The sequence below is a fragment of the Vanellus vanellus genome (assembly GCF_965231255.1).
Source record: "Vanellus vanellus genome assembly, chromosome: 3".
Lineage (NCBI taxonomy): Eukaryota > Metazoa > Chordata > Aves > Charadriiformes > Charadriidae > Vanellus > Vanellus vanellus.
In genome coordinates, this window is record NC_138907.1 from 52,908,120 (window position 1) to 52,930,622 (window position 22,503).

General features: G+C 38.1%; 1 protein-coding gene across 1 annotated transcript in view; it reads left to right on the forward strand.

Annotated features, from left to right (window-relative positions):
- Positions 1-22,503, forward strand: part of PRKN (parkin RBR E3 ubiquitin protein ligase) — a gene marked incomplete at its 5' end in the record, with an annotated part of 803,812 nt that overhangs the window by 368,588 nt on the left and 412,721 nt on the right. Inside the window, 1 exon segment of the mRNA XM_082480710.1 lies at positions 13,889-13,972. Within this exon segment, the coding sequence (XP_082336836.1) occupies positions 13,889-13,972 (84 nt within the window).

A 22,503-nucleotide genomic window follows, 5' to 3' on the forward strand; every position in this document is an offset into this window, starting at 1 on the left:
AGATTAGTTTGCAATGACTGTCCAGCCAATGAAGTGGTACTCTGATTTTTATGTCTGAGGGTCTGCTTGTTTCTAAAAGTAAGAAATGATTAGCATACTCAGTTTACAAGTGGTCTTAGCCTGAAATGGATTCAGTAATTTGAATGCAAGTTGTAACCTCCATAAATGAAATACAGATATCATGTCTACAAAACTGAAGTCTTTCACTTGCACCGTTCAGAATTCAGTGGAAATCTGAAGTTTACCATGAAATTAAATGGTACTTTATATAGCTTCTAGATGATTTATCCTGACTTAGGCATTTCAAAATATCATGATAGCAGTCACCTTTTAAAGTAATATATTTCTGTATATTCTAATGCTTGTGAGGTGACTTCAGACATACCACATGTGGTTAGGGAGTTACTCATTTTATACCGGAGAGTATCTCGTTCTGCTGTATGGAAGGAAACCAAAAGCTAAATCCAGGAAAGCACTGATGAGCCTGAAACAGGGTGTGTGCAGAGTGGAGATATTCAAGCAATGCTTTGCTCAGTTGCCTTTTAAAACTTGCTGGTGTCTGTCTTTACAGAAAGCTGGACTACAGGTAAATTCAATGCTTATGCCTAAAATTCCTCTTATTTAAGCAAACCGGCTCCTAGAATTAAATGAAAAATTCAGAGCAAGTATAAAGAAATGAGGTATTTCTCCAACTTCATCTTCTTCAAAACCTGATCCAGTAAGACATTCACGGAGATCACTTTGTATGCACCAACAAGATTGGGTTGTTACAAAATCCAGGTGGTAGGGGCACCCTTTACCTTCAAGCAGAGGCCTCCTCAAGAGCTTCTGTCAGAAAACAGGCAAGTTGGGTTTAAATGCCCCTTTAGCCTGAGTTGGTTCACCTCTTCTGTGATTAGGGTGAAAACCATAAAGACTAACCTAGGCATTTTCCAGTTATGCCAGTGAGCAGAAAATAACTCAAGATTCATGCAACCAGAAGTGGGGAGAGAGATGAAAAAAAAGCTGAGGTCCAGCCTTTAAAACACTGCTTTAGGAGAAGAAAAAGTCTGGGAATCTGATACTATGTTATAGGAATATATCTCTGTGTTATTCAGTGGCTGTATTGGATCAAGTTTAACTCCTCACTGTATATGCATACCTTGGTGGCAAAGGCAGGCTACTGAACTTTGCTCTCACCTCGAATTTCTAGGGGTCAGACCTCTTAGTTTGCTGGAGATAGCTACAGACAGTTTTTTAATTAATGCTTGTTTACTTCAAGGGACTTAGCATAGCAGATCAGATTCAGGTAAAATTCAGGTACCGTAATCCAAAAAAGGTTCTTAGCTGAGGGATTTTCTGCTCTGAGAAGAGGTCCTGTACTACCTATCGTGCAAAGCCGGAGCAGCAGTTTTATTTCATAGGGATGAATGCTTGCCTGTCTTTATTTCTTGCTTAGTTTTTGGTTTTGTTTTTTTTTTTTTTGGTCCCTTTTCCTGCTTTTTCTTAATTTCTTCTTGGGGTGTCACACTAGGTGCTCTCACTAGGATTTGCACACTTAGATGTCTGCCTGCCAGCTGGGGGTTCTGTGTGATGGATGGGATTTCTCATAAAGCTTTCACTGACCTGCCTGGCACAGCCTTAATTCTTGAACGCTAGCTATGTGCTTGTGTTAAATGCTTAAAGAACCATCTTTTCATTCCTTTTATGTGTCTTAACAGGATCATGTTTGGAGAGGAAAAAACCTAAACCCTAAAAGCACCATGCTTGCAACGTAACCTTAAGTGAATCTTGAATGCATCTAATCCACGTGATGCAGGGTTTCCTGTATTTCTGAATACCTAACACAAAGATGCATTCACCTGTAAATGCTGTGGTGGGCCTCTAAAGTTTACAACAATTGTAGCACTTGGAAAAAATAGCAGAGATGGCAATATTATTTAGTTGGTGTTTTGTTTGTTTGTTTTAAAAAAAGTCTTTGATATCCAATTACTTTTCCTTTTGGAACATAGGAATATTGTTGCTAAAATTGGTATGGTTTTGTCTTTCAGGGTTTCTGATTATGTGTAAAATCAAAAATGGACTATATAGCAATCTATTTTCTTCAGATAGTGTAGTGTGTAATCTTGATTTTACAGTTTTATGTAACTGTAGTAACTGGAAAAAATTGCTCAAACACCTTATGAAGTTAGTCTCTCGCTCGTGGCTCTTTTGCTTTAGACCTTTGTGTTGCTTAATTTAGAAGTTTATTCTTAGTAAAAATGTGGAATGTGTTTCCACCCCCCCTTCATGAGTGAATGTAGTATCCTCAGAGCATGGGTCTTTCCACTGGAACGGGAGGAAGATCCTTTGGAGAAAGTAAAAACAGTGGAAATAAGCGCGCAGTAGGCGATAGCTCAGAGAGGGAAAGAGAACGGTAGGAACATGTAGCTAAGGGCAATATCCCCCCCATAGGGATCTTCACAGCCTGACTAGTTGATCTGACTGTTGTCCCTGGAAGCGTTGTCTAATGGTGACTTATAAACGTGAATTGATGAGCTGATGGCTTCTCCAAGCATTGTTTATAACGAGAATGCTCTACATTCATCTCTCTGCCAAAAGATGTTTTAAAATCCTTGTCAAAGAAAAATATTTAAAATTGAACAATGTGCCATGCAATTATCACATCTGAATTAAATTATTACTGTGGAATATTCATGAGGTTTGGATTTTTTTTTTTTGTTTTACATCTTTGGTTTATTACCTTTGTTTAACCGCAACTCAAGTTAATTTGAATTACAAGGTGTCTAATTAGCATTATTAGCAAAATGCTAATTGTAGTCCTTGGCTTGTATATTGGCTTATTTTAGATATTGTATTTTTGTGTACTACTTCATTTAATTCCTATGTTTCCCACGCAGACATAATTTAAGATTCATTCAAATCGCAGGACTGGCCAGATTTTCTCTGCCTAAAATGTATGAAGTTGCTTAAATGTTTCTGTAGAACAAAAATTTTAGATTAAATTGTTTCATGTTCAACATGAAATTATAGTTGTAACTGGAAAAAGAAAATTCCTTCACACAGAAAACATACCCTGTTCTGAAAGATGCTCCTTAAGGAAGGAAAAGTTCAGTGTAATCCCTATTTATTATGAGCTACAGAATCACCAGCATGTTATCATACTGAATTTAAAATATATTTAATGAATTTTAACCCTACCACCCAGTTATGGAGAGGTGAAAGACATAAGCATTTGCTGCCAGATCCTGAAGGTACTTCACCTCTGAATGGCTGACGTTTCCCTGGAGCTTTCTGACTCAAAGGGGTCAACTACTTGTGTGGTTAGGACTAGCTTAGCCTTACACTAATAACTTTTTCTTCTTTTTTTCTTTTTTTTTTTTTTTTTTTTTCCTTCACTGTGCTAAGTCTGTCTGGCCCCTGAGGGCACAGAACAGGCCTCAGTAGGCCTGAGCGGCCCAGCCCCAGCACCCCCTTTTCCCCCTGCACTGCACAGTGGTGGGGCCCAGGGGGAGGCTGCCTGGAGAGAGGGCTTCCCTGGGGCTTCTCCTCACAGCCCCAAAAGTCCTGTGGGACAAAATCTATGGGCCATGGGCAGCTGCCATTTTAGAAAAAGCTGACATACAAGTTAAGTTTTAATACACATTTAGACAGTTTACAGCTTGTAACTATGACTTGGGAGTGGAAAGGATAGAAACAAAAGCAGTATTTTGGGTAGACTTTGAAAATATCCTTTACACTTTCTGATCGCAGCCAAAAGTCCATAAAACATGGATGAATGTTTTTAATGTAGAGAGCTGTAGCTCAAACAAGCGTTCCCGGTCCTGTTGGGGCATGCTCAGCTGGGCCCAGAAGAGGGCCTCGCCTTTGAGGTTTTGATTTCTCTTGTCTGTGAGGTCCCTGGGCTGGCAACCATCTGCCAGCTTCTCTTCAGGAAGACCACTGGAAAGTCACCACAGCAATAATGGCAACTGTCCCCCTTTTTTTTTTTTTTAAAAATTATTCTGCTCCTGGATATACTGACCTCAATGGGACATGCTGGGGTTAACACTTGTAACTCTGGATTTTTTTATTTTTTTTAATGCTGTAATTTCAATGGACACAGTAGATACATGGCATGTTTAGAGAATTACAGATATTTTCTCCAGTTCTGTTTTCTTCCTTCAATCTTGAAAAAGCATTTAATGCCATCCAGACAGAGAGGAAATTATTTTGCATTTATACGTTAGAAATCATTAGTCTGACAGATTATTTGAATGGTATTTGGTTGGTTGTTTAAGGAGAATGTACATCCACTTCTTTCATAGTTCTCTCTCTTTCAAGACTAATGTTTAACTACATTCCTCTCAAGCAGTATAGCAACAGCGGGAGTTTTTTTAGTTCAGTTTCTCAGTTGCGGTTGTTGTATTTGAATTCCTTTTATTCCCGTTTTGCCCCTTTTTGGTGGGGAGGGCCCACCAAAATAACTGTCTGTGTCTTTGTGTAAGCCTTCATTATTTAGTTGAGATCAGTGGGATTACTCTTGCAAATCCATGTCCTGTAATACAATATGAAAGAAAAGAAAGACCAGAACTTATTCAAACAAAAGAAAACCTGTTTTCTTTTTTTTTTCTTAAACCAAGATACCTCTGATAAGAAAGAAAAAGTAACGATCAATAAAATAACGATGGAAATTATTTTTACAATACTTACCTGCATTTTCAGTTACAGATGCGATTCTCTGATCTTTGATTTGAAATAACTAGCACGCAGGAAGTCGTCTTAATTGCACAACTGCAAGCAGTTCAGCAAATTGTCAACTGCTTCATTTTGAAAGAGTTATAACTATTGACATAAAACTGTCAATTTACTAATTAGGCTGGGCACTGTGAAAGGAAAATTTCATCTCTAAGATACCACTATAAATCAAACCAGTAGGTTCAATCCCTCAAAGACTTAAAACATGTGATTAACTCTGCTTCAATATTATTTCTCATATGAATAAAACTATCCATGTGCTTTATTGATTGCTCTAATGGCCAAAGTCAATAATAACCGAAAGATTTCTTCTGATGGATTCTTTAATGTGCTGTGTAGACTAAGCAGTTAACTTCAGGCCTCCCATTCCTATTCCACAAACCCCTCTTAAAATAGCCCCAAGACTAACGTAGTAGTCTTTTTCCATACTGTGCTCCCTGCTGTATGGGAGATTCCATGTCAAAGTCAGTCCATTGTAAATTGGTTAGTTTTACCTGCAGTGAAGTGTGCAGTAGCAGTCACTGTCACCGGTACTCTGGTATGACATGCCAAGTCACATCATTCACAGTAGCATTTATTTAAATGTGTGGTGTAGGATAGAACTCCACTGTGTTATTAAATAAATTACGAGTTGCCTATGGTTACATTCATGTATCCTATCACCTGTGTCCTAGTCAGTTGGTATCATTCTTGGCAGAAATGTCAAAAAAATAAATACTTCTGAAAAAAAAATAAATTACTCTTTCACTGCTAGAAGAGGCTTTTGCAGGTCTGTGTAAACTGTGGGTAAGCTTTAATTACCTCTGCCTTTGTGATAAGCTTTGTGGCTAAGCAGAGGATTTTGGTCATAAAGGTTGCCAATCTGACAGTTTTTACTGCCAGTAGTCTCTTTGATAAACTTTATTTTTACCTTCTCTTTCTGGTGGTGGATGCTGTTAGGCTGTGCTTTGGGCATTTGGAGAAATGCATTTTGTGCTAAACTGGATACTACTGTTCACAGAGTTTTACTTTGGGAAAAAAAAAAATATGTGTGATACCTGAGCATTCAGTAGAAATCTAGCAAGTGTCTTATTTAATAAATAATGTCTAGTTGTATTCATAATTGTCAAGATAAAGAATGCTGAAATAAATATGGAGCTCTACTTGAATGTTGTGATTCAAATAGATTTATTTCTTCTAAATTGAAATGAGATCTCCAATCTCTTCGCTATTCAAAACGTGCCATACGAATCTCTTCTACTGAGTCTAATTGAGCATCGCTCACATAACAGCTAGATTTTTCTTAGTAAGTGCTTCAAAAGACAATCAGATTGCTCTCCTAAATTAAGCCTGTTAAGAACTTATAGCATGTGGATCGGTGTATCTAAAAGTCTTAATTTTTCTTCTCCTTTACTGCACTAATAAAATGATGAAAGCTTTTATTTGAATGTGTTCTATCCGTGCTATGCTCAGAAGAAATAATCTAGCATTCAGCAATGCCATTCAAATGACGAGTGTGGAACACGAAGACCAAATCATGTTGTGGGTTAGGAATGCTGAGAAAAAGTATGAATCCACGGGTTTACCAGTACTAACATCAGGCTTAATCAATACCAGTTTGTCTATCCAAGAAAAAGCCCCGTTTCTTCTTCGTTTTCACAGACTCTAGGCTTTGATAAATCCTCAAGGAACTAGGCAACTGCTGACCCTTCTCCAGCCTTGCCCATCAGTTCTGAGACATTCATGAGCCTCCAGGATCTGGCAATCTGCAGTCATCTTGCAAGTCACTTGCTCTGAAATTTTTTAGAGGTAGCATAATGAGAATAAAAGTCTTGGATGGTGCTAGATTATGGAGAAGCAGATGAGCTTTAGTCAGGTGGTGTTGAGGCAAGTAGCTTTGATTATTTAGTAAAAATGTCTATGCTGTTGAAGGAAAATAAGTGTTCCCTTAGAAAATTGTTTTTCTGGGTTCAAGTACTCATATTGTGAAAGTGAGTTCAAACTTGCATTGCGAAGAGTAGAAGGGAAAAAAAACAGCAAAAGGATTGTATAATCTCTGCTAGGGTGGGTTAGGTTTGTGACAGTAGGTGGGATCTATTGCTGTTCATGTAATATTCATCCCCTGTGTTAAGCTGTGTTTGCATATGTATGTTTACCATCAGAATACATTTGATTCCATACATTTGGTTCCTACTATGTCTGGGGGACAGAGTTGTCAGTGTGTACTGTTACTGGAAGCAGTGAATTGTAGTAGCTTGGTGTGAATAGCCCTGTTACAAAGTCGCAAAAAGGAAATCAAACTTATTAAGTAATCCTACCATTTTTGTGAGCTTTTTTTGTCCTATTGCCTCAAGATACTGAAATCGCACTGAGGGGTCACCGTACAATGGTTAGCTCTTCAAATACTCTCATGTAGAAAGGTCAATAGCCATCCTTTTGCAAAGGAGTCTTGAGCACACACATGGTTTGTGTTAGATTTAGCCCTTTTGCAGTGGCCTGTGTGCTGAGTTTTTTAAACCCTCACAAGTACCTGAAATTATTTCTTACATTATTTTAAAAACCTTTCTGCATTAATACTTCTCCCTTGGTTGGGTCATTTGCACAGCATTTTCATGATTTATGTCTCTCATGTAGATATTAACAGGTACAAAGATGTGTTTTAATGATATTCTGCTGCATATTGTTCACTGGGGGAGAATATAAAGCAGGGAAAATACAAAGCATTGAATACATGGATAGTTTTCAGCCTTTTAAATGATTCAAAGTCTTTGATGAATCACTGGTTTCTACTGCTGACCTCTGCTTCTGACCTTTCCCTGACTTTACAGGTCAACAGTTCTGTCAGCAACTGCGTTTTTAATAATTTGTCATCTGAGCTCTCTAGATACTATTTCTGTTCTCAGAGATTTTTTTTTTTTTTAAGTGGTCATTGACTGACATTCAGTTGTGGTTCTACAATACAAAATCAGATCTTCGCTACTGGATAGAAAGTACACTGACAGTAGAGTGTACTGTCCTCTGTACTGGGCACCAGTACAATATACTGGTGGAATGTACATAGGTTTCCAGTACTTACCTCATACACTAAAAAAGCAGCTCAATCCTCCCTGTTCTTCATATACTGCATAGGAGCTTCAGTTCAAATTTAATATGCCATTTGCCAACTTTTTTCCTGGTTTTCCCCTTAAAAAGGGAAGGACCAACTGCCATACGCCATACCTGGTTATTTGGGAAATACACAACTACTCTTGACATGACTTTTTCTATCTGATGATATACTGGTGTTCTTTCTGTTTCTTTCTTTATTCTGTCATTTTTCCATTTATACACCAGAAAAGTCTTTTCTGATACGTCCATGTTAATGCATAGCTTTCTCTGGGAGTCATTTGGCTGTGTACAAGAGGGGCAGTTGCTTTAATCTCGCAATCAGAAGGCTTTGTTCTCACAGTGTGTTCTTGATTAATGCAAACTAATAATTATAAACACTACAGCATGCAGTGTTACAACACCACAAGTGATTGGCTGGCCTGCAGTTTGACAGGCTTTTTTTAGACTCAAGGAAGAACGATACAAAAATTGCATTTCCAAGTGTTTATCTCACCAGAATTCCTAATTGTATTTTGACGCAATTATAGGAATGACATTTAGTAGTGCTGTTGCTGAAGAAACATTAACACTTTGAATACATGTTATTTTTCAAGGACAAATGTCTTTTTTGATTTTTTTTTTTTGAAGGTGAAAAACTAAAATTCCAAGCACACTAAATCTTTTAGAAGTGTATTACATTATCATTAATAATAAAATATGACCCTGAAGAATGCCAAGCACATATGCGGGAAGATTTTCCACTACTTACAAATCTGGAAAGTGAGGCATAGAATTTTGTAGGGGGTTTTATTTGGGTTTTATTTTTTGTTGCTCCCCCCCCCCCTTTACTGCCAGACAGGCGCAAACCCAGGATATTCTGTAAGTCCTTCTTGGACCTTTCCTGCTGGATTAATTTTTCCCTTAAGAACTTTATCTAACGCTTGCTAAAACAAAAAGAAAAGAAAACACCGTTGACTTAAAGTTGGGTCTAGTTAATGTTGTTGAAAGAGTTAAATGTGTCTGACTTTCTTATGGGTTTTGTGGCTGTCATAAGAGTTAACGTAAAGTGTTGGATAGGATGGTTTTTTTATGAAGGAAAAGATAGGAAGTTGTTAGCTACAGTGAGAGTGAAGAGCAGAGTAGTTGCCAACAGTGTGGGAATGTGCTACTAGTTCCCTGTGTATATGCTTTTAGCGTGCCTTAACTAGAAGATGACATATTTTTATTTCAAACAGAAAGCTGCTTCATGTAAAAAGTACTCCTGTGTGCATGAGAAATGTAAAGAGGAAATTATTGCAGACAGTGAGAGCAATGTGAGTTCACACCATGCCATATAGCACACTAGCTTTCTTTTGTAGGTAAGACCTTAAAAGGTGACCACAGAATTCATACGATTGTTGTTACTATTAATAAATAAAAAGATATTGCCACGTTAAGCATATTTGGACCTGATTTGGTGCTAGTTGTAGTAGCTGGGTTCTAACTAACAGTAGTTGATATCGCACCAGTTTCTTTCTTTTCTGGTTTCTTTAAGGATGCTTTCTTAATTATATTTTGCAAATCAGCTGCTTATTTCTAAACTACTATAAGACTGTGGCATAATCAATATGGTGACACTGCTTCAAATTCTTTATAAAGGATTTAAAAGGAACATTAGAAATGGTTCTACTCATGTTTTCTTTCTTGCTTAAGAATTTCTGTACTGCCTTACGTTTTTGTGATTGTAGACCTAGGCCTGCAAACTACTGAATACTTGAGAATTTTTGTCCTGAAATAATTTCAGTGAAGTTAAAGGATTAATTCCTGGGGAAAAAAAAAAAAAAAAAAAAAAAATTAGCTTGAAATATTTTCTTCTTATGAAACCAAAATAATTAGCACCAGAGTTGATAACATATACCTGTGGAACTGCTTCTATGAGACTGTTTTAAACTATCTTACTGTATAGCAATCTTGTGACTCTATTTTTGTGCGTATAGTAGCATAGCACCATTAACTTTGAGAGTCTCATATTAATCATGCAGGGATGAAATAACAGGAAGATTTACTTATGACGTTATTATCAGGACCAGGAAAAAGAGGTTGTGCTTGGGGTTTGAGTGGGTTTTGTTGGGTGCATTTGGGGTTTCTTAGGGATTTTTTTTTTTTGAGTGTTCGTCCATGTCCTCATTCCCTCCCCACACCCAAATTTTATAAAGCACACTTCTTATTTTTCACTCTTTCTTTCTAGTATCCTCTTCACGAGTGTAAATTATGTAAGGATTATCCAAAGATATACAAACCTACTGAATTCCTCTAAATTGGAAAAATAAATGTTCTAATAAATGTATACTAACAAATTTGAAAATGAAGGAAGAGGAATAGATGTTAAGGAAATGTGAACTTGTTAGTCTTACTTGTCTTTAACAAGCCAGCGAGTTACACAGTATCCTATTCTAGGCCTGAAAAGGGAAAAAATGAGATGCCAATTAACAGCCATTGGACTACATGGTGATAGAGAGTCTAACATGCTGGGTAAAGTCAAAAGCTTGAAAGTACAGGAAAAATGATGATAATAGGATATTTAAATTGCTTTCATATAAATTGGGTAAGTATCATGTCAAACCATGATCCCAAGAGTAAACTTTTAGATGCTGTCAGGTTGTGTTAGGGGAAAAGTTGATCAAAGAACATGCAAGAGAAGGTAATGCAGAGGACCTGGTTTATAATGTTAGTAACAAAGACCTATTTTTTTAGCCATGACTCTAATACATTTATGTTCAGCAACTTCCCAAGATCTGATAAAGACACAAGTATTGAGCTTAATTCTAAAAAAGAGATGTTACATAAAAGTAAGGGTGCTTCTTGAGAAGAAACAAGATGGGACAGCTGAAAAGAGTTAAATCTTTGGAGTAGACATGGAAATTGTACTGGAATCAAAGATTATGTGTATAGAAATTTAAGGAGGACTGAACAGAAGCTAGCAAGACTAAATTGTGGGGGTGAAAAGAAAAAAAGGAGGTTATTGGAATCAAAGATGCATCTTTCAGAAAAATTAGTAAAATGAGTAATAAATTAAAACAGCATTCCCTCCCCCAGCAAGCTAAAACACACGCATAGTTCTGGCACCTTAAATATAAAAATGCAATTTAGGCAAGCAAAAAAAAAGCATGCAGTTCAACAAGGCCAAGTGCAAGGTCTTGCATCCGGGTCGGGGCAATCCCAAGCACAAATACAGGCTCGTCGGGGAATGGCTGGAGAGCAGCCCTGAGGAGAAGGACCTGGGGGTGCTGATTGACGAGAAGCTCAACATGAGCCAGCAATGTGCGATTGCAGCCCAGAAGGCCAACCGAATCCTGGGCTGCATCAAAAGAAGTGTGGCCATCAGGCCAAAGGAGGTGATCCTGCCCCTGTACTCCACTCTTGTGAGACCCCACCTGCAGTCCTGCATCCAGCTCTGGAGTCCACAACATAAGAAGGACATGGACCTGATGGAGCGTGTCCAGAGGAGAGCCACGAGGATGATCCGAGGGCTGGAGCACCTCTCCTATGAGGAGAGGCTGAGAAAGTTGGGGCTGTTCAGCCTGGATAAGAGAAGGCTTCGGGGAGATCTTATTGCGGTCTTCCAGTACCTAAAGGGGGCCTACAGGAGAGCTGGGGAAGGACTTTTTACTTGGGCATGTAGTGATAGGATGAGGGGGAATGGCTTTAAACTGGAAGAGGGCAGGTTCAGATTGAACATTAGGAAGAAGTTTTTCACTTTGAGGGTGGTAAGGCACTGGAACAGGTTGCCCAGAGAGGTTGTTGAGGCCCCATCCCTGGAGGTGTTCAAGGCCAGGCTGGACGTGGCCTTGGGCAACCTGGTCTAGTGGGAGCTGTCGCTGCCTATGGCAGGGGGGTTGGAACTTGATGATCTTCAAGGTCCTTTCCAGCCTAAACCATTCTATGATTCTATAAAGAAAAAAAAAAAGTTTATAACGTGCAAACAGCAGAAGAAGTCTTATTGAGTCTTTTTAAAGTATAACAGGAGCAGAACATGTACAAGTCAATGAGATGATTGCTATATAAAAGAAACACTTGGAGAAGATGAGTTATGTAGCTGGTTCATCCTTGGAACAAACAGGTGTGTTCATTATGGAGGAACCTGGAAAGTACCTACTAGAAGCCCCTCTGTGGACCTTAGGATGCACATTTCGTCTGCTGGGGATGTGGCAGATGGAATTCAATGTATGTTAATATTAAGTGATATGCACTGGGAAAATAAACCCAAAGTTTATATAGGCATAATGGATAACTTACATTCAGGAATGAGACCTAGGAGCTATGATAGATAATTCCACCAAAATACTGCCTCAGTGCTTAGTAACCGTCAGCAAAGTAAATCACATTTTAATAATTATTTAGGAAAGAAATAAAGAACATATTCGGAGACCCCCATCTTCCCATTCACTAGTCCAGCACATAAGTAAGTCTTGTATATTGTGTGATATTTCTCATATTCTAAAAAGATAAAGTAGAATTCGAAGACCTACCAAGAGAGTAAAAAGTTAATCAAAGGTAAGGAACAGTTAGATTAATTTTCTTTCTGGAAAGTAAACTACTGTGAGAGGGGTGTTAGAGATCTGCACAATCTTTGGTGGCATTGGGGAAAAAGTAAATAAATGGGGGAGCATTGAATGAAACTTTCAACTACTGAGCGGAAAACAATTAAGAGGAGGGGGTTCTTTATGCAACAGGCTCTCAACAGGCTGTGCTGTTCTTCCTGCAAAATCCCCAAAATGCTAAAGTTTTGAAGGAGGTCAAAATTCACTGAATAATTGATGGCAAACTTAATTTTTAAAATGTTTTTAAAAATGAATTTGAGGTGTTGTTTTTTTTTTTCCACAGTTTCAAGTACATACTTCATACTCCCTACACTACACTGCAGCTGTGTTTCTCCTAAAGAATCAAATCTACTGGTAGTCACTCCTGTGTCTGCCTGCAATACAACTCATACATGTTCAAGCTCTTTTTTACCTATCTCAAATGCCAGCACTTCAGCTATGATGGTAGAGAGCAGAGCTCAGCACAAACTAAGCTATTTTACTCAACTTTTCAGATAGGCTGGATCAACCTTTTCTAGCTCGGTTTCTACTACTAAGTTAGTTCAAAGCTGTCTCAGCCAAGTCTGCACTATGCTGCAGAAATGCCTCATACTGAAGTAAAATGGAGATGGATCTAGATGTGATTACTTTGAAATCCAGCTGTGATTTAAGTAGGCACTTATTTCACTCGTGCAGTTAAATGTCTTGGCTGCCGTAACTTCTCTTCCAGGTCAAGTTTTCCTGTTATTCCTGAGTAGTGGCACTAACCTAAACACACGAGTAATCCGAGTAGTGAATATTTTAATTATTGGTATCTTCTTATTTATTTCTGGTACATATATGGATATCTGTAAGCTTCATATTTATTTCTTAAACTAATTTTTATTGTCTACAAATTAAATATTAATTGGTGTGAGATTAATATTAGAAGAGAAGACTTAAGCTAGCATCATCTAATCTTTTCATCTTTTTATAAATGTTCCTGTATATTCCATATATATAAATAATCTTCTTTGATAGATCATCCTGTTAACCATGCTATTTTGCTGTTGTGAAGTATCAATAATACTGATTTTTAATCTTTAAATTTACTCTATGTTTTGTAGTACACTCATAAATGAACTGTTTATATTCAAAAAGTCATACTAAAGTTGGCAAAGGATTTTCTATTAATTTTCTTTCTGGGTTTTTATGGTTTTGGTTTGGTGGTTGGTTTGGGGTTTTTTAAGACTTAAAATGTGTATTAAAAAACCTGTGTATTCTACTTCCAACTGTTGTGTTTTTTCCCTTTTTCCCCTTAGTCAGCTATACATACCTCCTGTTTGACTCCTATTCACAACTCTGACCTCAGGATGTAGGGGCTGTATGTCTTCTCAGAGACTGAGCTTTACTGATGAATATTGTCTTATAATCTGACTGGACTCTTTCAGCATATACATGATAAAACTGTCTAGCTAAAATCTGAAAGAAATGGGGGTAGGAAAAGAGGCAACAAACTTAACATCTGTTTGCTTATATGCTTTATATGCTTTGGTTTTATTTTGAAGGGCCCATCTTGCTGGGATGATGTGCTGATTCCCAACAGGATAAGAGGTGTTTGCCAGTCCCAAAGGTGCAATGGAAACATAGCGGTAAGTTTTTGTCATGTTTCTCCAAGTACTGTGGCATTTACAAGAATAATTGTTTGTAGCAATTCAAACCATATTAGAATTGCAGATATTAATGTAAATTGACACGGAAAGTACACTTCAACAGAGCTGTTCAGCATCAGATAATATATCTCCAATGTTTAGCAAAAACGGAGGAACTTGGTCAGTTCCTCCTTGGAATGAAGGAGGAAATCATCTTATGTCATCTCTTTCACTGAAGTAGAACTCTTGGATATTCAAGTATGCATGCATTAAATGTAGAATGTAATACTTAAATTTTTATGTCAATGCTTGTTTTATAATTGTTGTGTATACATCAGTGCCCTGAAACCTTCACATTTCTGTGTCATCTTGCATATCAGATCTTTCGTATCAGATTTCCAGGCTTTGTCCACAGAAGCAGATTCTTCACACTGTTGATTACTTTACAATCTGTTCTCCCACATGCTGTTGTTTACTTTAAGTGTTTCTCAAAGTGACATCAATGAAAAGCCTGAGTAAGAAGCAGCATAGCCTTCTCAAATTCTTAAAAATGAAGATTTTTGAAAACATAACTTAGGCATACTTGCATCATTTCACGTGTTAGATATTGTTCAGTAGTATTTAATACTAAAGAGGTCTAAGAGGTACTTCCTTCTCAGGGAAAAGCTTAATTTGAGGGGTTCCTTCTGGACACAGCTTTAAGACAAACAAAAAGCTTTGTACATATGAAAGGATGCTATTCATCAAAAACTTGCAGACTTGGGCAATGGAATCGCCTTTCTTCAGAGGCACTCACCTCTTCTGCTGTAGTCTATCTTTCTTAGCAAGACAGTTGTGAAGTGGCGCATCCATGTGGTTCCATAGGTTTCTCCTGCTTGGCCACAGATGATGTCAGAAAATATTTTATCTAACATTTGACAACAGATGGTTGTGTTAACAGCATGGGATTTATGGCTGTCTCCGTGCACAGCCATGAGAAACAGGTCTCACAGCTTTTGGGCTTCTGCTAGGAGGGGTGCCCTCCAGGACTTGTCACTCCCTCTTTTGCTCTGGTAAAAGAACCTAACTGTCTGTATTGTGCCTATTCCCAGAATTTTTCCCACCTGAAGTCATAGTGACTTTGTGTCATCCATTTGTTCCCAAATCTCAAGTGCTACAGATACAAAACCTCCTGCTGGCTCCTGAGATTATCTGCAGCCATATGGTTAAACCCCACCACAAAAGCAAAGGAAGACGTAGCTAGACCTGGGCTAGACCACTTCCATCTCTTTGCCAATGTCATCTTGGTACTGGCATCTGGAGGCAGAATTAACTGTCTGCAGAAGTTAGGGACTAGTTTGATCTTTCCTCTGAAAATGGGCCTGTGAATTGGCTGAACTTCCTTTCCGTTACATGTGACATCCATCTCTTTTGTTTTGTTTTTCCTCCTTTAAAATAGACAAATAGACCAAAGAAATTCAGCACAGGATTTTGGCTTTTTAAATCAATAATGAACTTCATGCCTGTGTGACTTTCATGAATGTGTCATATGTCCTTGGAAAAGAGAAAAATAACCTTGAGTAATTCACAAGTTGAAACCTCTAAGCTTTTCTTGGCTATTACATTCTTCGGGAGATTAAGTCACACTTTATAATTAAGTATTCATTTTGCATTGTCATGAAAACGTTTGTGCAATTATATTTCGTCTGTCTGTAGTAGCTCCACAGTGTACCTGCTTCTTTACTGTGATAGGTAAGGAAGAAGCTTTTAGACCGTTAGTTGTCATTTATCAACAAACTGCAAACACTGCTGTTTAGGCAAAGAAAAAAGATTCCTCCATTATTTCGCCAGCGAGACATAAATGTTTTGCTTAAAAATTGCTTTTCATTGGTTTCCAGTTCTCATAAACACCAGTTTGCAACATACCTTCAAGAGGAAATGTGTGTTTTCCTAAAATACTAATTTATATGTATTTTGGTATAAAATTAGTCCCTTGCCAGAAATTACAGGCTTTAACTCTTTTGGTTGCAAATATGAAAATAGAGTAGTTGACAACATTAGACAGCAATAGAAATGAAATTTCAATTTCGTTAACTTTTGGCGATCGTTTACAAATTTTATAATGAACACCATAATGATAAATGCACTGTGATTCAGTATATCTTCTGATGTGCTCACATACATTTCATATATCTGATTAATTTTTGTGGGTTTGCTCAACATAAACTAAACTGAACTTAAATTTTCATATGGTATGCTGTATGTGCTTTATTTGTGATTCCAACTTCTTTTGAGCTTGGAGTGAAAAACAAAGTATTTTGTGATGCTTTATTATTACAGTCCATAATTATGAGCAAAAGAAATGCAAGAGAAGTAATTATAAAAGGTAAACATTGCAGCTAACATCTTAAAATATGACTGACTGCTGACTGAGAAATTGGAGAACATGGAACACCGGATATCAGTCCCCTGTGCTGCTTGGGGGGCTTTCCCACAGGTTCTCTTCATGCTCTTTTCAATTATAGGCTGTTACCCCATAGTCTGGGTTAATAGGCTCTTGAAGTTGTGTGCTCAATGCAGAAATGCAAAAGCTTACAAACACAGTTGAAAATGGGGTCAAAACAGAGAATGTGGTTTTTGAAAAGATAATAAGCAGTGTTTCTGTCGTGGTTTAGGCCAAATTGGCTACTGGGGACCCAAGATAGAACCGACAGATGCTCCCCTCTGCCCCTCTTCAAAGATAAAGGCAGAGGAGGGGAAAAGAGACACATGAGTTTAGAAGGAACTAAACTACTTTAAGGAAATAATAATAAAATAAAAATTGAAATATATACAAAACCATATAAAGTTCCTGAGATAACAATCACTACACCAGCTGGCACTGGGGCAGTCCCAGGCTGGATTCAGTGACGGACAGGAACTGAATTCCAGATCTGCATTCAGGTTCAAATGCAGACGAACAGACAGGGTCCTCCTCAGATGTCAGCCATTGAAGAAAAAGTGCTGACCCTTTGATCCCTCAGCTTTTGTACTGAGCATGAGGCAGACAGGATGGAATATGCTGTTGGTCAGTTTTGGGTCACCTGTCCTGTCTGCTCCTCCCCGCAGGTGGGACCCCACTATGCTTTTCTGCTTCCGACCCTCCAACGGGGCAAATAACAAAGTTATCTGCCCTTGGGTGTTATAGCAATAGGTCTAAACAAGAGCCTCTCTGCGTACCATGCCTGGGCATCAGCTATAAACATCGGTCTTATCCCTCTGAGAGAGTGATCATTGTCTGCACAATATGCTGTTAATTTCAGTAGTTAGAAGAGGCCCAGCTAAGAAGCAAAGTTACTGAACAAAATTGATTGTTTTACCTCAAACCAGGATACTTTCTTTCAGAGATTTAACGTTAGACTACTTTATGAAGCAAAATGAAGAGTCCAGTGTTTTGAGAAATAATGAACAAAATACAGTGTCCAAAGCAGAACTCAATGTTTGGTTTTTTTCACATTAATTATTTTTTTGACATTATTTACAGTCTATCAGAAATAATACATTCACTCTGAACTTATACAGCTCTAAAAGGATGAAGTTAGTGTGGACACGTATGTTACTGCAATTGTGGAACACTCAAACCACTTTTATAACAAACTTCAAGTATATTAATTAGAAAATGGAAAAGTTTACTTTAGCTGATTCATACTGACACATTTTAAATGAGGATCAAATCGGAGTCTTTCAAGCTGTTTTGCAAACCAGGATCATTCACTAAATGAGGCAGAACCTTGTGCTTTGGTAGCTGTCTCAAAACACTTTCAGCCAGAAGCGCTGTATGTAGCTGTGCAGGTAGACGCTTACTCTGGAGAAATGGTTGAACGCACCAGCAGTGCTCCAGGCTCTGGGTTTTCAGACATATTTGCTTGCTTGTCGTGGTTTAGGCCAAATCCACCACTGGGGACCCGAGGGACCCCAGACGGGACCGACAGATGCTCCCCTCTACCCCTCTACAAAGAGAGAGGCAGAGGAGGAAAAAGAGACTTAAGAGTTTAGAAGAAACTAAACTACTTTAATGAAGTATTAATAATAAAATAAAAAGAAATAATGAAAAATATATACAAAACCGTATCAAGCTCCCGAGATGACAATCACGTCACCGGCTGGCACTGGGGCAGTCCCAGGCTGGACTCAGTAACGGACGGGAACTGGATTCCGGATCTGGAGTCAGGATTGGGATCACAGGCAGAGAGAGTCCTCCTCAGACGTCGGCCATTGAAGGAAGAGCCCCTGACCCTTTGGTCCCTCAGCTTTTATACTGAGCATGAGGCAGATGGGATAGAATACCCTGTTGGTCAGTTTTGGGTCACCTGTCCTGTCCGCTCCTCCCTCCAGGTGGGACCCCACTATGCTTTTCCGCTTCCGACCCTCCAACGTGGCAAATAACAAAGTTGGTTGGCCTTGGCTGTTATGACAATAAGTGTAAGCAGGAGCTTCTCTGCATACCGTGCTGGGCATCAGCTATAAACATAGGTCTTATCACTCTGAGAGAGTGAACACTGTCTGCACAATATGCAGTTAATTTCAGTTGTTAGAAGAGGCCCAGCTAAGAAGCGAAGTTACTGAACAAAATTGGTTCTGTTTTACCTCAAACCAGGACACTTTCTTAGTTCCTTTTCTTGTAATCCTCTGTATTCTTTGAGAAGGGTAGCCCAAAGGCTATAGAAACAGACGTGGTTCTCTGAAATTCCAGATACTGCTCTCACACGAGCATAACTTAGTTACATAGCTTTAGTTACATAGTTGAATAGCGTGACCTGAATTTTTGTCGCTTAGCTAGGTAGCTGAAGGTTGCTTTGTTCGGTACAGAGCAGCACCATAATTCGTTTCACAGACCCATAAAAGTGTATGAAGGCTTTACTGATAGGTGAGAGTTGAGGTTCATTAGTAAGTGATTTACAAACTGAACAAGTGTTTACTTACTGAACAAGTGTTCTTATTAAGCTCAGACTTCTGTAGGTCTCTAAAATACAGAGAGAACATTTTCTGCTTATCATCCAATGATGTGAATTTCTGATTCGAAGGAGCATTTTTATACGCAGATGTAGAAAACTCCTATTACATTTTCTTTCTCTTCATTGACTCCTGCTATTCATAAGTCACCAAAAGCCACAGAAATAATGTAGCACTTTTCATAGGTAGGCAGAGACAGAGCCGTAACACCTCTGTAAACCACTGAAATGGTAACTTCATAGGAATTGGCTCCACATCAGTCCCACACTCAAGTGAATGTGCATCAGTTTCTGAAAGATGTTGCCATGTCTCCAAGGCAAAACAAAGGGTAAATTGTTTTGAACTTTAGAAACCTGTGGAAAAAGTATTAACGTTCTGTATGTGTTCATGAGATTCTCACTTGATGTGCTGAAAAACTTGCTATAGACTTTAAAATTTCAGAAACAATATTGGAAGCGTTAAGCAGGATTATAGGTCGGATATGGTTTAAACCATTGTGAATAAGGAGACATGAAAATTATCTTAATGGAAATATGAATGTACTTCTATCCCACTGTGATATCTCGCTACTGTTTTCTTGAACTTTTCATTCCTGATGAAGACTGCATCAACTGTCCATCATCATGATAACTGAATAGCGTTTTTATATCTTCTCCAGTCTCAAAAACACATTAGTTTTCAGCAAAGTGTTTCTACAAGAAGCAACAGGACTTCTGTGAACTTATAGAAGCATCTCTGAGTGTTGAGTTTCCTTATATTTCAGTATACCCTTCTAATCAAGCTCTGTAGCAGTCTCCTGTGTCCAGAGCAAAGACTTATTTTTACGGTTTGGTCGCTTATTTATTTTTACTCCATTCTTTTTTAATGATTCATAGATGTTTGTTATACATGGTTTCTAACAATCACATTCCACTGTATGGTTGCGTGGTTGGAACAAAGACTTTGCAACACGAAGCATGTTATGTTTTTTGATTATGTAATTTTTCTTGTTATTTTCCCACATTCCTCCTGTGTGATTTGAATCTTGCAATTTTATTATATTGGATTTTTTGAATATGCATTATGAATATTTGTCCTTCTCCTGCATGTCATTAGGTTTAGCACTGAAGACAGCAATATTATGTAATCTTTTCATAGCTGATTTGTTCCACAGGGAATCTGTGCTCATCTGGAATAGGCTGGACTAGGAAATCAAGGGAATAGCGTTCAGTTTGGATGCTCTAAATATGCAGCTTACAAAATGCTTTTTCTTTCAAGCATCCAAAGCTATTCTTCTCGAACCTCACTGTTCAGATGAAACATTTCTCTAATGTTAGAAAAATGAAGATGCTTCATTTTTCTAATCTCATTTTGCTTTGATCAGCGCAGACCTCAGTTTCAGCTGAGAACAGAAATAAATTCTGTAGCAGTTAGAGTATCAAGAGTAAAGTAGTAAACTTAATGATGTTATCAAAATGTGAATATAGTAAACTGAAGAACTATCTTCTCATTATACGAGGGCTCTGATACGTTGCTATGTTATTTATTCATTGTTCTTTGCTTACGGTGATGTGGTTGGTTATTTGTGAAAGCAACCGTGTCTGTCCTTGGAACCATTAGAATATTTTCAATGTCATAATATTACTATAAGTAATTTTAAAAATTCTGAGATGTCTCTTAATACCAAGAAACCTCTTGACCTCTTGATGAGGTGACAGTGAGGTGGATTGAGAGCTGGCTGTGTGACAGAACTCAAAGGGTTGTGATCAGCGGCACAGAGGCTGGGACAGGGAACTGCTGGAGCGAGTCCAGTGAAGGGCAACTAAGATGATTAAGGGATTGGAGCATCTCCCTTATGAGGAAAGGCTGAGAGAGCTGGGACTCTTTAGCCTGGAGAAGAGAAGGCTGAGGGGAGACCTTATTATGGCGTACAGGTATCTAAAGGGTGGGTTGAAGGAGGATGGAGCCAGGCTCTTTTCAATAGTTCCCAGTGACAGGACGAGGGGCAATGGGCACAAGTTGTAATATAGGAAGTTCCGTTCAAATACACGGAAAAACTTCTTTACGGTGAGGGTGACAGAGCCCTGGCACAGGCTGCCCAGGGAGGTTGTGGAGTCCCCTTCTCTGGAGGTTTTCAAGACCCGCCTGGATGCAGTCCTGAGTAATGTGCTCTAGGCAATCCTGCTTTGGCAGGGGAGTTGGACCAGATGATCTCTAGAGCTCCCTTCCAACTCTGTAACTCCATGATTCCATGATTTATATTTCTTTTCTTTCATTGCTGTCCGTGTTACTTTGCCTCATGCATTAGAGATTAGTCCAGATATCACATGCTTTAAAAAAAAAAAAAGTTCACAGTGACTATGATGCAACAGGAGTGCTAATTAAAATCTCGGATAGAATTCTTGTAACACAACCTGTGAAGAAAGATTATGACAGCTTCTTTATCCAGACTTGAGAAGAGAATTATTTCATACAAGACAAATTTCAAAGTAGTTTTCATTTACCAGAGACTCTGAGGCCATTGCTTTTACTGTTTAGGAACTATGCCAAGTGCTATGGCAAGTAAATCTGGTGCAAGTAAAAGGAATAAAGCATAAATGCAAGTTAAGTAATGAGCAAACCAGACCCATCATTGTAGTTTTACTCTCTTTCCTATTTTGTGATACAAGAAAGGGCCAGAGGTAACAATTAGGCAAACAATTTCAGAGAATTTTCTGATTGTAAACTTTCTTCCCTTCAGAAACCTACACATTCACCAAAATAAAATGGCTCCATTTTAATCATGATAAGTTGTCCTGTTAAACACATCTAATGCTGTGGCTTGATTTATGCTTACATAGTGAAGCTGAGAAACAATTTGGACATCCCCAATCAAGTTTCTTGCATAACAAAAGAAGCTTCTAAATTGTTTGTGAGGAGTCTTTAAAAGCCTAGCTAGTTAAGCAGAACAATGACCAAAATCAATCCAACTGTTAAGTTTATAACTACATTTAATGTACATACATTTCTTAAAAAAATAGAGTAACTATAGAGCAGAGATAGTACTGACTTAATAATGAATCTTATATTATGAATAAATCAAGTCAGTTACTTGACCTAATTTCTCTAGAAAAACACAAGAATGCACATTTATGCATAAGAATGACATGTATGACTGAATCAACACTTTACAGTATATTAAGACAAATCTTGTAGTGTTGTTAAATGTCAACTTCAAGATGTTTGTGAGCCTTCTAATCAATCACAATAGCATTTGTAATCACATATGTAATGACATAAATGCAAGCCTATACACAATTGCTTTGATCTACTCTATTTTTAAATTACGTGAACTATAAAAGCGATTTTTAGCATGCATTGGCTTTGCTCCTCCAAAAACTTTCATAGACATGTGAGCACTTGTTTTACCTTCTTTCCATATATTCCAATTTCTGTGTTGTTTCATTTATTTTTTTCCCCTTTATTTCCATGATGAACAGTTGTGTCCCAAAGAATAATTTGTTAAGGCAATCTGGTATGCGTGTTACCATTTCAGGATCCTCTCTGGTCCAATGGAATCATTTGGTAATCCAGAACTGCTG